Here is an 18,252-nt window from a genome sequence, read left to right as displayed (position 1 = left end):
CCAGGGGAGGCTCAGGGTGGACAGCAGCAGGAATTTCCCCATGGAAAGGGGGATCAGGAATTGGAAGTGCCCAGGGAGATTTGGAGTGCCCATCCCTGGAGGTGTCCCAGGAATTCCTGGGTGTGGCACTCAGAGCTCCGGGCTGAGGACAAGGTGGGGACTGGGCACAGGCTGGACTCTGATCCTGGAGTTTTCTTCCAACCTCAGTGATTCCAGAATTTTTACTGCTCTGTCAGCTATACCAGGAGCAAAGCAGCATCAGGAGAATGTTTGTTGTATAATTCCCTTTCTGCCTTGGCCTGGCACAGATTTGCACAAACGTGGGGTTTGACACACTGATGTGCATGTAAATTCTGAAGAAACACCCAATCCATTAATGTCTGCAGATCTGATTTGCCTCAGACCTTTGGAACGCTCATCCATTCAAAACCTCTGAGATTGATGAATGCTTGGAGGATCAGATCAGTGACCCCCCCTCCACCTGCCCTTGCCCTTGCACGGGAGGGAATTGCTAAGTGACTTCACCTGCAGGGTGGCACAAATTCAATTATTAATAAAGGAAGAGATGGAGAATAACAGGGCTGGTGTGCAGGGAGAGGCAAAGTCACAGCAGCCCTTGGCTTTCAGCAGCTGGGACAGAATTCCAGGTGACCCTGAGGGGTGCACAGGTAAAACCTGAGGGGCTAAGGATGGAGATCCCAGTCCAGGACTGAGACCAAACACCTGGTGTTCAGGGCAGCTCCACTCTGTCATCCTGGCTCTGGAAAGCAAAACTAAACTGTGTTTAGAGTTGGTTTGATCTGACACTGAGCTCTGGATATTTTCAGGATTTAGGAAATGGATTTCTATAAAGGCACTGTTTTCTCTCTGCTGGTTGCTTTTGTAATAATTTAAAAATGAGTGTTATTGCCTTTCTATCCCTGAAAAATAATGATACAGGAGCTTTGACCCAGTTCCAGTAATGGTGTAGAACAAGGCTGGGTTTTTTGCTGACTGAACACTGTGACTTCATTCCATGTGTGTTTAAAGTCCAGTTAATTTTGGAATGCATTTATTCTTACTGGGAGTTTTGGAGTGCAGCATCTTCTCACTTGAAACACAACAGTGCATTTTATTTAATTGTGAACGTTCTAATTAGGCTTAAAAACAGTGAGCTTTGGACATGCAGAGCAAAGAGCACAGGAAGAGCTTTTTTAATTTCACTGAAACTTTTAGAGCAGGAGAGCCATTAAGTGTTACACACTAAGCATGAGGAAATTTCTTTTATAATGGTTTATTCTATAATGGTTGCATGGGATGGATGTAATGGCCCAATGTTATTTTTCTTTTCAGTTTTCACACACTGCACATGCACCTTCATGGTGGTAAGAGCAGGAAAAGTTATTTTGAGACTCTTTTCCTGTGCTTTCCAGAGTTCTTGTGCATTTTTCAAGTTCTAAAGATTCTGAATTGGATTTCCCTAAAATGCTGCAGCTGGTCTGTAGTGTCCTCCTTGCAAGGAACTCAATTTGTGAATCAGTTCTTTGGGCCTTCATAGCTCTGAAGACACTGAATCACGGAATGGTTTGGGTGGGAAGAGACCTTAAAGCTCTTCCAATTCCAACCCTGACACCTTCCACTATCCCAGGTTGCTCCAAGCCCCATCCAGCCTGGCCTTGAGCACTTCCAGGGATCCAGAGGCAGCCACAGCTTCTCTGGGAATTCCATTCCAGGGTCTCCCCAACTTCACAGGGAGGAATTCATACCCAATGTCCCATTTAACCCCGGTTTGAAACCATTCCCTGTGTCCTGTCCCTCCAGTTTCTGATGCAGAGTTGGAAATGTGTGATTTTGGAGCAGAGAAGGGGAGACTGCTCTGCACTGGGTGTTAATTAAGGGATGACTGATGATGTTTTTTCCAGAGAGAACTCCTCAGTCACATCTTGTCTCCTCAGCTTGGCATCTGAAGCAGTCATTTGATAATGGCAGCATTAAACAGCACTCAGCATTTGCTTTCCAAATGGGAATCCAAGCAGCTCTCTGTCCATGGCCCAGACTTATCTGTGCACAGGATTTTCCAGCTCAGGGCAGGATCAGATCTCACATGTGGAATGAGCACTTGGAGCTCTTTCCTGCCAGACTCCTCAGGACACTGAGACGGAGCTGGAGCAGAACAGGAGTGAACCTTTTGTACCCTAAAACAAAATGATGTGGAGACACTGATGAGGCTTCAGGACTTGTGAAAGCCAAAGAAAATTATAAAAATTGAATTGCTTTGGGGTTGTTTGTTTTTTTTTTTTTCCAATTATTAGGAGCCAGCAGTTGAGTTTCTTGCAGGTGTCTGCCACAGGGATATTTGGAGTTAACACTGGCCCACCTCCACCCAAATATAACAAAGATATGTTAAACAAGGAAAAAAGGGCAAAACCCAAATTAGAAATCTGATTTTCTGACATGAAACACGTTTTCCAAGATTTTATAATGCCCTTTGAGTCCATGGATTTTCATTTGCTGAATTTTATTTGGATCTTTTTTTATCTGAACTTTTTGTCTGATCGCATCCTACCATGAGTCATTAAATAAGGGAGTCTCTCTTGGGTTGCACCAAAACTGACGTTTATCTTAACAAACAAGTGACCTTACTGATGTTGTGCTGAGGCTGAAGAACCTGTGGCTGTTCCCAAAATATCTCCTGGTCCTGGATCCACAGGGTCTTGGGAGTGAGCTGGGGCTGGGTCTCCTTCAGCCACAGCCTTTGTGTGCTGTGGAAGGTTTACCTGGAGCACGAGATTCTTCTGGATTTAAACAGAAACAGGGCAGGGTTAGGTGGGATACTGGGTAGGAAATTCTCCCTGTGAGGTTTGGGGGGGGCCTGGAATGGATTTCCCAGACAAGACTTCAAAAAAATCAGTAAATGTGATTTATTGTGGCTGCCCCTGGATCCCTGGAGGTGTCCCAGGCCAGGCTGGACAGGGCTTGGAGCAGCCTGGGATAGTGGAAGGTGTCAGGGCTGGAACTGGATAATGTACAATGTCCCTTCCAACCCAAACCATTCCATGATTATTGGATTTTTCTTTGATATTCACAAGGAAATGAAACTTTTCTTTTCCCCCAGAAAGAAGAGTCAAGTGAAGAGCTCCAGCTCTGTGCCCAGGCCGTGGGTGTTGTTCCCAGGGTCTGAACTGCATTTTATGCTGGAGGAGCTTTTGCTGAATGTGACTTTAAAGCTCTTTAACCTTTTTTTTTTTTTTTAGCACAGCCCCACTGCTGGGTCTGGAGGTGTCCCTCCCTTCCACAGAACTTAATGATTTTTAATTAATAAAGTCAGTGCTCTGGAGTCTCTGCCAATTAATCACTGCCCCTGTGAACTCTTGCTAATGGACAGGAGCTCATTAAAAGATCACAGAATCACGGAATGGTTTGGCTTGGAAGGGACCTTGAAGCCCATCTCGTTCCAACCCTCCACATGATGCTGGTGTTGAATCTTCTATACATTAGCCAAAACGTTATTTAATTTCTCTAGAAATGGAGGTTTATTTTTGTAGGTTGGGATTTGTTTTTTTGGGGTTCATTTTAATTTTTTAAAGATTAATTCATCTTTCTGCCTCTCTGCACCTACCAGTCTTTTGCTGCCACTGCCAACTTTGCACCCAGCCTTGAGAGTAAAATAAACACAACTTCTTGGAGCCATGGAACATGTTAATTCCAGAATTTCTGTGGGCAGGTGTTTCCTTTTGTTTTCCCTAGTTTTAAAGGAATGACTGACAGCTCCTGGGGAGAGAGCAGAGCCTGGCTTTGCTTTTAGTCTCCCATGTCAGTATATCCCAATGGAAAAATGTAACAGCTCAGTGTTTGTCACTTCCCTGGGTGGGAGAGCAAGTCCAGAGCAGCCCCTGTCTGGTTTTTGTTGTCTTGACAGGGCTTTTCTTGCTGCTGACCCCAAACTGACTCCTCCTGTTCCCAGAGAATTCCTCGTTTGCGTGGCAGCCCCTGGCACGTCCCGAGCAGGAATGGGTGGTCAGCTGTGCTGGGAGGGAAAAGAAATGCATTAACAACGTGTCAAAACCAGCTCTGAAAAGCAAACTGGGCTGAGTAGAATGGAGATAAAGGCCAATTTTGTGATGCTGAAAAAAGAGCATTGAAGAGGAGCTGGAAATTGGTGTGTTGTGGAAACGAGGCTGTGAGTGCAGAGAGGGACAAAGCTGACTTTGTGCACTGGAAGGAGAAGTGACCAGGAGAAATGATATTTAGTGTAAAAAAGGCAAGGAAGGACCTTTCCCCTTGAAGGGCAGCAGGAAAATTCACAGAACCAGGGAGTGGTTGGGGTTGGAAGGGAGCTCTGGGATCACCCAGCCCGAGGCAGGGGCACCTGGAGCAGGAGGAACACAGCCAGGTGGGTTTGGGATGCCTCCAGAGAGGGACACTCCACCTTGGGCAGCTGTGCCAGGGAATGAAATTCTTCCTCAGTTAATTAATGACAGAAAAATGGGGCAAAACGAGAAGGTGTGTGATGAGCTGAGCTCCAGATGAGTGTGTGCAGTTGAAGGGTGTTCTTTAAGCGTTCTCTTCCTCCCCAGCTCACATTTCCTGAGTTTTTGGAAGTCTTTAAGGAGCAGCAGCAGCAGGGTATGGCTGTGCAGTGCTGGGTGTGAGTCTGGCTTTTACAGTGCATGCCCAGATTCCACCCAGGTACCACCTGTGAAGCCTGAGGATACTCCCAAAGAACCATTCCACGTGCATTACAGGATGTTTGAGTGCTGGGAGCCTCCAGTGATCCAGGTTTAGTCAATAGTGTTTATGTATTTCATTGCTCAGATAGAATTTCCATTCTGTTTTCTCCTTCCTTATCCATTCTTCTCCACATCACACCAGAGCTCAGGGCATTTGTGCCTCACTCAGAACCAGCCCTGGATTTTCCTCTTTCCACCAGATTTTTGGGTGCCAATCCTGTATTTTCTCCTTACAAAGTGCCAGATGTGTTGGCAGCCTGGCAGGAATGATTTTTGATCTAAAATAAGGAATAATTCAGCTTTTTTTGCCCTCACGGAGCTGCAGTGGTTTCATGGTTAACTTCAGTCATGCTTAATGCAAAATGGTTATAAAATAAATTCCCTTTCTGTTGAAACTTTGAAAGCAGGAGGAAAATGCAAGAGATAATTTAGTGGGGGGATTGTGGTCATAGGTCAGAATAACAAGATAATGTCTTTTTTTCCAGGCTGGGAGCAATAAAAGAACAGTTGCATGTGGTAAAAACAGTATGTTCTGGACTCTGTGCCAGCAGAAAAAAGAGAGGATTTTGCAAATTGAACAAAATCTTTAGTTCATGTAGGTTAACAACATTTGTTAGAAAAGTCTGCAGGCAAAAGGTATTCCATAAAGAGTAGAAATTCCTGTACCGAGCAGCAATCCTGTGAGCTGTAAGGCTGTGATAGGCTGGAGGATAATTTATTCAGGCTTCCTAGAATTTCTTTGAAAAACGTACACATTGATCCAGAGATGGTTTTGCTTCGCCAGATATGCCCAAATTTTTCTAAGCCAGTCCATTTATCTTGAGGAACAGCCTGTTGTTTTCCCTGATAATGGTAACCAGACTTGTGGTGAGGCCAGACACAGTGGCATGCAAAACAAGGCACAATTCATCCAAACCACTTTATTTTTCAGATGGCACCTGGTACTGGGAGCAGAAAGCAGCCAGTGTGACCTATCCTGGCTCAGGATAAAAAGGAAAGGATCAAATTAAGAAAGAAAAAATAAAAAAAAAAATACAAGCAATTTGCAAGTGAATAAAAATATATTCAGGACAGAGCATGAAGTTCTGATTACAGCAGAAAAAAGTTTGAGGGATGAGTTGCTACATACATCAACAATAAATAGTTTTCCTTGCAAGTTGCTGAGTATGAGGAAGGAATTATTCCTTGCGAGGGTGGGCAGGCCCTGGCACAGGATGCTGAGAGGAGCTGGGGCTGCCCCTGGATCCCTGGAAGTGTTCAAGGCCAGGCTGGACAGAGCTTGGAGCAGCCTGGGATGGTGGAAGTTGTCCCTGCCCATGGCAGGGGTGGAGGAGATGATCTTTAAGGTCCCTTCCAGCCCAAACCATTCCCTGCTTGTGTGGCTCTGGTGTTGCTGATAAATCTGCTGCTCGCAGTGATAAATCAGGATTGCACAATCCAACGTTTGCCTCATCCTGTCGTTACTCAGCCCTGACATGTGGGGTGACTCAAGCCAAAGGTCGTGCTGGAAAAGCAGTTTGGAGTGTTTGGAGTTGCTTTTATGTTATATTTTATTGAGTTCTTCTGGCTGGTAGTGGGATAAACTCCAGTGCGGGGTTTGGAAATGCAGATTCTGCTTGCTGTGAAAGGGAGATGCTGTTTGACCTGAGCTCTGCCACCTTGTTTGGGACTTGGAAGGGTTATGGAAACCAGGAATTTGGGCTTAGTCTGTATCACAAAACTCTGCTCTAAGATCACTTAATGAAAGAAAAGTCATGAATGCAATTGTAACTGAATGTTGTTCACAATAAATTACTGTAAAGCTCTCTGTGGAAGGGCTGAGTGACCCCTCAGTCAGCAAACCTTGTTTTACTCCACAGACTTGAGCAAACATGGAAATCAAATCCAAATGGTCCATGTCAGTGGACACTGAAATATTGCTGGAGTGTTTAATACCCAGCTCCTGTTAGCAGTGTGAGGAATTCTGGAATGTCTGGAATGGGAGTCTCATCCTCGGCCATGTGTTCCATCCTCCACTTGAGGTGGGATTGGTCCTGAGCTCTGTTCCAGTTTCTGGTCAGTCTTAAATCCATCAACTTTTGGCATTGTCTGCACAGGTTAATTGAAGTGAGGGCATAGTATTCTTTTGAATTTAAATAATTCATTTAATTAAATCCCTAGTATTCCTTTTTTTTTTTTCCTCTCCCTGAGAAACTGGGAAAGAAAGAAAAAAGCTTCTTAATATTCTTAAAGCTTCTTAATATATTAAGTGTGTGATAGTCATGTATTTGAATAAGAGGGAAGATGATTAGTGATTGATTAATTATCTTTCTGCAGGGCCTGTTCCTTGGAAAACTATTACTTAGAAATTAATGTAGTCAGTAAATATGAGGAAAAACACAAATTTTGTTTGGGATCTCTGGTTACATCCTAGATTGTCATTGCTTGATGTGCCCCTTTTAAATGATTGAACCACTTAGTGTTCACTATTGATAATAATTCCTTAAGTCTGTCATCTTGCTTAGCCTTGTTTTAATCTCATGGGTTTAGGGTAAGGGAAAAGCTGTTGGCTGCTTGAGATTTGCTGTGCTTTGAGAATATCCCAGAGCTGCAGTAACTCTGGGAATGAGAGCCCTGGGCCCAGAGTGGTTTCTCAATAAAAGAGGTCTCTGTGAGTGTGTTGGACACCTGGACTGGCTGCAGCAGCTCCTGTGTAGGCCAGGAGGTGAAGGACAATAATAATTTTTGGTCACTGTTGGGGTGAATTTGGGTTTCGATGCCGCGATCCCGCTGCTCTCAGCTGGGAATCTCATGGAATCTCACGGACGCCGCGGAGCAAACTGGGGGGAGACGATGCAGACTTCCTTGGCCGTCTCCTGAGCCTGCCTCCTTGCTCAGCCTTTCCCCAACGTGTGTTTCAGAGGATTACCCCAACGGGACGTGGCTGGGCGACGAGAACAACCCCGAGATGCGCGTGCGCTGCCCCATCACGCCCGCCGACATGCTGCACATCAGCACCAACTGCCGCACGGCCGAGAAGATGGCCCTGACCCTGCTGGATTACCTCTTCCACAGGGAGATCCAGGCCATCTCCAACCTCTCGGGCCAGGGGAAGCACGGCAAGAAGCAGCTGGATCCTCTCATGATCTACGGGATTCGCTGTGAGTTTTAGCGTGCGGATACGGATGCGTTAAACGGTGTTGGAAGAGCGTGTTTGATGTGGGGTGAGATGTTCTGGTGGCTTTTGTTTATGGGGAAGGTTTAGGGGTTTTTAGGAAGAAATCCTAATGGGCTGGTTTATTTCAGTTGGTGGGTATTCACCAGAAATTCCTCAGTCTTTTATTCTGAATTCTGACTTCTTTGTGAGTGTAGTAAATATTGTAGAAATAATAAGTAACACAAAGTTCAATACTGTTCAAGTGCTCAAACCAGCATGGTCTTGAACCATAGTTTTTGACTTCTCATTTATGTCTCTTTTTTCAAAAGACTTGCTGAGGTTGTGATGGGGAAAGTTGGCAGTCTCAGGATCATAAAATCTGTGGATTCACAGCAGGAACGCGCAGAATGCCGATGGATTTCTGTCTGCTCCATGTGCCTTTGGTCTATTTAAGCTGTTATGGAGCTGTCAACTGATGCTATTTGTGTTAAAGGCATGATATTTATTAATTTAAAAGGAATCAAATGTGGTTTCATATAGAACAAAGGCACAACCACTGACTTGAAATGAAAAGAGGAATATGGACGTGAGCATCGTGTTCTGGTGTGGCGACTCCTAGTGAATACACTGAGGGCAGCCAAATCTGCTCCCTGTGCTTTATTTCCAATAAAATAGCAGAACCAGGATTTTGGGAGAAGTTTCTTCTGCCAGGTGGTGGTTGAGCACTGGAATCAGGGAATCACAGCCCTGAGGCTGCCAGAGCTCCAGGAGTGTTTGGAGGGACAGGCTGGGATTGTTGGGGTGTCTGTGCAGGCCCAGGAGTGATTCTTGAGCTGGATTTTAATAAACCAGGAGGTCTTGTTGGTACAAGATTCTTTCTAGTCACATTTTGTGTAGGTGAGCAGTGGATCTGGAGAGGGAATAAATTGTTCTGCTGGTGAGTTTTGTATGGAATTGGCAATTTGAAACTCCAGGTAAGGCTTAAGAACAGGTCAGCAAGGGATTGTTTGGGATGGGGTTTGAAGAAATGGCTGTGTGATGGTTACAGGAAGGGAATGGTGTTTGATGATGGCAGGAAACACATTCCTGTTATCTGCTGTTGTTTCCAGTGGTTTTCAGACTATTTTTGGGGAAATTGAAAACCAGATCTAACCCACTCAGGTGACTGCATTTGGGCAATTTTTGCATCATTATTTACCCGAAGCAGAAGACTTCAGGCTTCTTTCACAAACACATTAAATCTGTATTTTTAAGAGAGATGCTAATTCAAATTAATGCTGACCTCCAAAGCCTTTTTGTCTGCCAATCTCATCAGTCTCAATCATGTTGCTATTAAAACACAGATTTTTGTTAAGAGCTTTTAGAAACACTAAGAAATGGATCTTATTCCAGTGTTAAAGCAATTCCCAGGCAGTTCTTTTCCCATCCCTTAAATGTGAGAGCACAAATCACACGGGTCAGTTTGTAAGTGGTTGTGGAGAAGATGAGATGTTTGCCAGTGTGAGCATGGGGAAGGAATGTGTCCACGTGACCCAAAGTGCTCAGGATGATGTCATTTCTGTGAGGCATTCTGACCAGGAAGAAACTGGATTATGGAAGTGATCCCTGCAGCTGGAGAAGGTCTGGGATGGCCCAGATGTGAGAGCAGGGGATCATGAGCAGCAATCAGTGTCTGATTTTGATGGCATGAGCACAGTTGGGGATCCAGGTATCTGAAACAACTTCATTCCTTCCTCCTGTTGGCCGGGGTGTTGTTTTCTTTTGGGAGCCAGGCCATAAAAAAAGCAGGGATTTCTGGAAAAAATAGACCCTGTGTGGATCTGGCCAGAGAAGACTGGTTTGGGCAGTGAAATGATGATGCTTCTGGGGATTTGCTCCCAGCAAGGACAAAGAATCCTGTGGCAACCAGCAAAGAAAACACAAGAGAACTTGATGGAGCAGCAAATGTAACAGTGAGAACAGTGGTTCAGAAATGATGATTTCACTTAATAACCTCATATGTCATCACTGGAAGTGATTAAGTGGGAGTGGAATTGGATTCCAGCAGCCTGGTGAGGAATGTGGAGCGCTCAGCTCTGGAGGATGTGCCCGTGCTCAGCTCAGTGGCAGAGCTCCTGCTGGGTTTGTGTGAGCCATGATCCCATCCCTGTATTCCACCCTGGGAAGAGCCCTGCCATCCCATATCCCCTTTCCCAGTCCACACACATCTGCCTTTCATCCCTGAAGTGTTCTCCCAGAAAATCACCCCAAAGCCGAGTTTCCCTGGCCTGGGAACCCCTCGGTGCTGGTCCCCGCAGCGGGGTTTGCTTCTGTTCTGAGCAATCCTGCTTTGATGACTTAATTCAAACAGAAATGAAAAATCCAATGTCATCGGCCTGGCCTGTGCCAATCACAGCCAGAGGAGCCCAAGGAAATAGAAAGAATTTTATTTTTCCTTTTGTTTCAAGTTTCTTGCAGTTTGTCAGTAGAAACATACTCCATCCCCCTTTTTTTTTGTTTTTTCTATAAGAAAAACACCAAGCAAATCTGTATTTAATAGAGAAAGTATTTTGTGTAATATGCAGAAAGTATAGAAAATGAAGAGCTGTGTGTTTATTAAAAATTCTTGATGCTCTGCACAGGGTTTACCACAAGAAGAGAGGAAAGTTGATCTTTGGAAGTTTAAATTTTCACTTGTGGTAGGAATTTGCTTGTGGGGTGCCAGTGGTACTGAGGAGAGTTTTTGGGCAAGAAACCAGAATGATTTAAGCACAATCTCTGTCATTGAATAGCTCATTACCTCAGCCCTGCTAAAAATGGAGACTTTAGCTGGTGAAATACGATACAAGAACATCCTCAGTTGTAATTTTCTTTGCCTAACAGAAAATACAGGTTTAGCTCTTTGGAGATTTTACAACAATTTCCATGAGTGAGTTGGAAAAAACCAGATTCTCAAATTCAGAATTTTGCAGTTATAAGAAATGGTGTAATAGAAAAGATGATTTTCCATGGCATGCTGGAAAAAATGGAGAGGGGATTTCTGAAGCTCAGAAAAGAAAATTTACCAGTAGTTCTTATTCTTCAAAATAATCAAAGTAACTAAATGAAAACAAAATGATATTAGTTGCTTTAATATATATTTATATATACACATATTTTATATATTATTGTGTGTAACTTTGTGTGTTATTTCTGTGCAAGCCTCTTGCTCTGCACATGGGTTTTTGCAGACTCACCAATCATTTTTCCACTTTTTTGTCAGTTCTGGTTAATTATTCCAAGAGGATGGAAGCTCAGAACCTGCAAATTTAATGCAGAATTTGTGGTTGGGTGGAGGAAAGAGATCCAAACTCATGAATTGCATTAAGGGGAACCTGTGCCCTTGTGTTATTGGACCCCAAAATTCCAATTTTGGCTCCAGACAGCATCTGTTGCTCAGGGAATTATTTATGCACGTGGAAATAACTCTCTTGTTAGGGACAGGATTGTTGCTGGAAAAAAAACCAACTCAGAGACATAAATCCCCCACCCAAACCCTCCAGTGCTCACAGAGGGGAGGAAACGGTGGAGAAAAATTTGTGTGAATTTTCCCATCTGCTTCCAAGATTTTATGGAGTGACTTTTCCCCTTTCCCTTTAATTTCACCCAGAATACATTCCTGTCTTCTAAATACCATAAAACAAAGCGCTAGCTGAGAATACCTAATGATAAAATCTGATTTTTAACTCTGAATGATGCATTTTCTGCTTCAAATGCCAAGCAACTTCACTTTTTAAGACACAAAAACACGACACAGAAAGAAATCCCTCATCAAAGCTTGGTGTTCCTGTTATATAAAACATTGCTTCCAGTAGGGATGGGAGCACTTTTCCTACTGCAGGAGTTGAAAGAGATGTTAATACACTCTGAAAGGAGTTGTGTCCTCAGCAGAGGCCAAATGGAATTAAACACTGGCTCTGCTTCCCAAAAATCCACACACCAGCTCTGGAGCTGCAGCCCACACACGGCTGCTTAATAGGAAACACATTTGGCTGTGGAATTGATGTCAGTGGGATGAGTTTATGTATGGAGAAATATAAATATAAATATTCCTGCCCCAGCCCAGGCAGGTTGGGCCGGTTGAAGCTGCCACTGGTGGCGTGGAAAACGTGTGGGGAGCTCAGCACTGCTGCTCCAGCTTTTTGTGGAGGGTTTGAGCTTAATAACAATGCAGGATAAACAGCAGCTAGATCACATTTCTGTCCTTCCCGGGGATTATCCTGCTTGGAAATACTGGAGGAAGGGCAGGAAGTTCTCATGGATGAGCTGAGCTCGGATGTTTCTCCAGCAGAGGGTCGGTTTTGTGGGATACTCCAGGCTGGTGCTGCTTTATGGGATGTTTATCATGGAATCCTGGAATGGTTTGGGCTGTAGGCACCAATTATTTAGATTTATATTTTAAAGATCCAGTGCCACCCCCTGCCATGGCAGGGACACCTTCCACCATCCCAGGCTGCTCCAAGCCCCATCCAGCCTGGCCTTGGGCACTTCCAGGGATCCAGGGGCAGCCACAGCTGCTCTGGGAATCCGTTCCAGGGCCTGCCCACCCTCCCAGGGAATGATTCCTTCCCAAAATCCCACCTAACCCTGCCCCTGGCAGTGGGAATCCATTCCCTGTGTCCTGTCCCTCCAGACCCTTGGAAATTGTCTTTCTCCAGCTTCTGTCTCCCTTCAGGTGCCCTAAACAACCACTGCAGGTACTGAGGTCATCCATTATAAAATATCATCACTATTTTCTGTTCTTCTTTCTGCTTCTTCCTTCTTCTTTCTTCTACTTTCCCACTTCCAAAAGCCTTTTTTATTACTGCATTTTTATTAACTCTACGAATTTTTCCTTTTTCCTCATTTCCTTCCTAATATTTGTACCTATTTTTTGGATTTTCCTTTAATTTCCTGTTTGTAATTTTGAGCTTCTCGTGTCTCATTTCTGAATATCCCACAAGTTCCTGCCTCTTGGGGTATTGAATAACATCCCATGGTTTAAAAGTGTGACACCTACACACCACAATCCTGAACATCAGCAGCTGGAGAGGTGCATCCAAACCTTGGATTCCGTCTGGAGACTGCTGGAGAGCCTGAAGAAAAATGATCCAAATTGGCATTTTGTCCTGTGCCTTTAACATTTCATCAGCACCAGAAATTGATGGATTTCTGTGATTTGAATATTGGTAATTGTTGTTTCAATCCCTCCCCAGCTCCCTCAGAGATCAGCCACGGATACTCTGGAGGTTTGGGACAGTGGCAGAGCTCAACCCAGGAATTTCCTGAGGCTCACTGATGCTGAACCCATCTGCAGTTTCCTCGTGCTATAGGATAACAACTCCTCTTCCCAGCTCTGGTAGCCTGAACAGGAGTCCTGTGGTTTGTGCCTGATGGATGAGCTAATCCTGTGGTCCCTGGAAATAATTTTTGCCAGCATTTTCTTCTCCCAGTGCTAAATACCACAGGCTGTAGTTCTTGGGAAGCAAAGACTGGCTTTGGGCTGTTCCTGTGGTGTTATCACAGAAGCCTGGAATTGTTTGCTTTGGAAGGGACTGAAATCTGTCCTTGCCAGCCCCTGGATGGGCAGGGATGCTCTGCTCCTGCCCAGGTGCTCAGCTCCCATGCTGGGGGACATTTCTGCTCCCCTGCTGCCTGAAGGGGATGATCCACTGGAGGGTGGAGGGTTGAGTTTGCCCAATTCTGCAGCAGCAGATGAGGGGATTGAGCAGGTCCTGCTGAGCTCTGGCTGGTCAGAACCTGGGCTCTGAGCCCTGCCTGGGGCTCTGCTCCCCCTGCAAGGCTGGGCTTTGCTGGGAGGCCACCAGTGGCCAACTGGTAGGGACAAAACTCAGGAGAGGCTGCGGAGCTGTTGAACTCTTTCCTCCTCAGGAGCAAAGTCTGAGAGCTCAGCACATCTTTAAAAAGCCAGAAGTGAAAGAAATCCTTTCTGTTGGGCTTTTCTCCTCTCTGAAGAGCCTGAATTCCTGCTGGGAGGGCCTGGTGCTGCTGCTGCTCTCCTGTTTGTCTCCCTCAGTGCTGCACGAGTCTGGCTCCAGCTCCTCAGAGCTGCTGCTTTGGGAATGAATTAAATGCTGCCACATGCAGGGCACTGATAACCTCTTTTGAGGCCAGGCAAGAAGATAATGGGAGAACCCATTGAGTTTATCTCAGCACCACAGTTCTCATCCACGGCATCAATGCTGGCCTTGCTTTCAGCTCAACTCGCTGCTGCCTGCAGTTTGCTTCTTTCCTGAGCACTTCTCTTGATTTCAGTTATTTTCCTGGCCAGTCCCTGTTTATAAACTAAAAAAAAAAAAACCAGTAATTTTGGGGAAAGAAAATAAATTGTGTGTTTTCTCTCTCCCCCTCACACTTCTCTCGTTGTCCTTGCGTTACACAAGTGAGGAATTCAGTTTTCCACTCCTGGAGAAGCAGCAGTGGAGGCTGTCAGTCCCTGCTGATGTGGGATGTGCTGTCAGGCACTTTTGTGTTTTCTGGGCTCTCCAGAAAACATAAAATGGATGTCTGAGCTCACTTGGACCATCTGTTTCCACGCTCCTTCCACCCCTCAGTGCTTTTCCCTTTTGGCCAGACTTAGTTCAAGTACGTGCTGAAGCGTGCAGGTCTGTACTGCTGGAGAGGCAGCTAAAACCAATTGTGAGGCTGGGGATATAAAAACAGCTTTTTAGGGGCTTTAAGTGTTGTTTCAGGAGTGTGTAAAGAAAAAATGGCAAGTTGGGTAGTTTGAAAATAGTTTTATTTTATAGTATTTGAATAGTTAGGAAAAAAACCTTCTTTGGGAAGGTTTCTGCTGCAGCTGTTGTCTTCTCTTTTAAAAATGGGGGATAAAATAGGAATAAATGTAGGATTTTTTTTTTTTAAATGATGGAAAAAAGTAGAAGCAAATGCCATTTGTCCAGTGTCATCACTCTGGTGTAACCTGGGACCTGGAGTAGAGAACAGGAAGAGTTTTCTCTTTCCAGGTTATAAACCCTCTGTTTGGTCCAGAATTATTTTCTTGTTGGGTTGATTAATTAATTTCTAATAATCGTCCTCAGGTTATTAAACAGCTGTGGAGGTTCTGTCACCATCAGGAAAGGGATTGAAGGATCCCTCTGGGAATTCTGTATGGCCACTGCTGTAACACGTGGAATTCCAGGAACATCACAAATACCCTGTTCCTGCAGGGTTTAATTAATTCTGCAGGGATTAATTAATTCATTCACCTGCCCCCATCCCCCAGCCCCTCTCTGCTCCTGCAGCTCCTTAATCTTTGGGAGCACTTGGTGTGTCCTGTGGGGATTTGGGATGGAAGCAAACCCAGGAACAGATAAAAAATCCATCCTTTCCTGCCACGCTGGGAATTTGACACCCCACTAGATGGCAATATTTGAATGCTGATTGTTCCTTCCATAAATCAGAATAAAGCAGGTTCTGCTCGCTGTAAAAATAGCCTGGCTGCTTTTCCAGAGAGGTGCTGAGGTGTAACTGAGTGTAGGAGCTCTCCTGCTCTGGAACGGGATTCCTTGCTGGAATTTGGAGATTATAGATCCTAATCAACATTAATTTTTCATTTTTAAAACTTCTGGAAAGGTTCTTTTAATTGGAAGAACAAAGACCTTTAAAATAACTTAAATTTTCATGTCTCCTCCGAATCTGTGACTTGTTAAAGATGAACTATTCGGACAAATATCCTCAATAAATATTCATGAGCAGAGTAATGACTTGGTAGCTGAATTTGCCTTCCCTCCTCCCTCTCCAAGTTCCCAACAGCTCCTCCTATCTTTTTTTTGGACTTGCTGGATGAGAGCAATGCCATGGAAAGGGATTTTTTGGTGTCAGGGAGGATTTTCCAGGCGTGTGACACTGGAGGAGCCTCCAAGGCTCTGTGGTCCCTCCCCTCCTGCATCCCAAACCAAAACATCCCGAATTTAGAGGGGGAGAAGTGTCTGTCAGCTGTGGACATCATCCCCCCCGAGCTGCCAAAGAAGGAAACAACTCCTGTTTTCCAACCATTTCAATATGGGCAGGGCAAGCCCTGGATGAGTTTGGAGAGTCAAAGCCTGGAAGCTCAAGGAATTCCAGAGGTGCTTCAGCTTTTCCTCTGCTCCCTCAGTGTTTAGAGCAGCAGATTTTGCTGTCATGTGCTCTTGGTTTAATCAAAAAGACTCCAAATGTATGACCCTGCTGAGAAAAAACGAATTTTTGGAGCCAAAGCCCAAAAAAATCAACCCCTTCTCTTCTCTCAGCCTTTGTTTCCTGTAGGATCCATCATCTTCCTGTCCATTTAAAAGGATTCTGTCCATCACTTTAAGATGAATTCCCCATCCTGGTGCTTTTCTTTAAGTTTTAAAAATTAGAGGGAATTGGAAAATGAAGGAGAAGTCACCCACATCTGCTTAGATTTAATAGAAATATATTTGTGTTTATATATTTAATATAAATATACATTTAATATTTAATATATTTAATATTTAATAGAAATATACATTGTGTTTATGTGGCTGTTAGTTTTGCACTTTCCCAAATCTTTCCAAATGCACCAAAACCAGCAGGAATTTCTGGGCCACCTCAGCATAACTCTGCCAAGTCCATGAAAATACTGATTTACCTTTGAACTCTGCAAGGAAATCTGTGATTGGTGGAGAATGGGAAGCAGCACAAACTTGGGGTGTTTGAAAAATGAAACTCCTGACATGGAGTTTGGTTCTGAGTGTGGGATCGGGATGGAATATTTCTTGTCTGATTTTCATCTCCCAAATGTCTCCTCTTCCTTCTCAATGTGTTCCTAATTCGATTTCTTTACAGTTCCATGTTCTGTGGGGGTTGTTTTTTCTGCTCCTTGACTTCTGACCTATCAGAAAGAGAGGATTGCTTCCTCAGGAACACAGTTTTCCTGGGATTTTCTCAGTTTATAATTAGTCCTGGATTTAGGAAACCCCAAGCCTTTCTCTCCTTATTTTGTCCAGCAGATTCTCCAAAAATTTGGGAGTGTTGAATCATTTCAGACACCACCTCTATGTTTGTACCAAATCTTTTTTTTTCCTTTGCATTTCTGAGCTTGTTTTGCTTTGTATTTCCAAACTTTGTTTTTCTTTGCATTCCCTTGTTTTTATTTCCTTTAAAGAACCACAGAAAGATTTATTTCCAACCTGCTTGTGTTGCTAATTTTAATTTTAACTCCTCCAGATTCTCCCTGTGTCTCTGACCCAGGCTCAGCTTGCTGCACCTGTTGCCTTTTAAAGCTGACTTGATTTTCCTGATTTTTGGCTTCTTCCTGAGCTTTTCCTTGCTAAGATGGGAATGTTGATCCTTGATTTCCCCCTGTGGCTCCCTGAATTCTCTTTGCAGCCCATTTTATCTCCCAAGCTGCAGCCAGGATCTCTCTGTCTGTAGAAATCACCCAAACTCCTGCAATTTATGAAATCACTGAATTATTTTTAAGTCTCTGGTGTGTTTTTCATGGAAAGCTTTGTTCAGGAAAAATGAGATTCCTCCCCCCTAGAAGCAAACTTTGGGCTTTTATTGTTTAAAAATAAGGACACCTTTTTTTTTGAAACACCATTCACAAAAAGATCACTAAAAACACACTCAGCTGGTCTTAAATCATCCAAATCCTGTACTTTACTCTTCTTTTATGGGCATCCATCTTCCAAAATATTGTCTTTTGGTCCAAGTGCTGATTTATGTTCCCGACTGGATTTTTTGCTGTGTTGTTCTGTGGCTCTGCTGTGTAAAATGCCAGCGTTTGATGCAGCTTTTGAGAATAAATGATCCCCAAAAAAGCCAGATCTCTTCTCCCTGAAGCATTCCTGTCTTTTCTCTCCTATGGATTTCCCCAAGTGAGAGGTCTCATTTCCCAAATCCTGCTTTTCTGGGTGTGTTTGGTGTTGGACATGCTGGGAATGAGGCAGCTGGGAGCTCTCCTGCCTGGAATCATTTGTGGATAAGGAGCAGAGTCAGCACGCTCCACTTCTCCTCTATTGTGTGCACATGTTTGGGGGATTTCTCTCTCTCCTGCAGGTAAATCATCTTTTTAAAGCCATTGGGAACTTTTTATCTGCTTAAAAACCCTTCCACTGCCTTTAGGTTGAGATTTTTCCTGGTAGGAAATGTCTTGCTAAGGACCTGGTTGTAAAACAACATTTTAGATTGCGATAGCAACTGCACAGATTTTCCATCTGAAATTCATTTTGGTTTTTTATCAGTTATCTTTGTGCTTTAGGGTTAATTTTTCAGGCCTGATTTGCACATGAGCAGGTCTGCAGTTGTGGTAAAAATTTCTGTAAACAGCACTGCTTGTCTGGACCAGTTTGACACCTTGACAGCAACTGGGAATTTCATGGATTAAGGGAAGGAAATGAGATTGCCTGGCTTGGAAAATCTGTCCCTGATGGTTCTGGGGCT

At 44.2% G+C, this 18,252-nt stretch overlaps 1 protein-coding gene across 6 annotated transcripts in view; it reads left to right on the top strand.

Moving 5' to 3' along the window:
- Positions 1 to 18,252, top strand: part of BANP (BTG3 associated nuclear protein) — a 109,432-nt gene that overhangs the window by 27,463 nt on the left and 63,717 nt on the right. For all 6 annotated transcript variants that reach the window (XM_088062403.1, XM_088062399.1, XM_088062400.1 and 3 more), the window contains exon 7: positions 7,610 to 7,849. In XM_088062403.1, coding sequence (XP_087918529.1) covers positions 7,610 to 7,849 — 240 coding nt within the window. The remainder of the gene's footprint in view (positions 1 to 7,609; positions 7,850 to 18,252) is intronic.

The sequence above is a fragment of the Pseudopodoces humilis genome, chromosome 14, assembly GCF_049639895.1.
Source record: "Pseudopodoces humilis isolate 2021_Gansu_Grassland_sample_001 chromosome 14, ASM4963989v1, whole genome shotgun sequence".
In the NCBI taxonomy this organism is placed as follows: domain Eukaryota; kingdom Metazoa; phylum Chordata; class Aves; order Passeriformes; family Paridae; genus Pseudopodoces; species Pseudopodoces humilis.
Note: the sequence above shows the minus strand (reverse complement) of the source record. Positions and strands in the feature narration are given on the sequence as shown.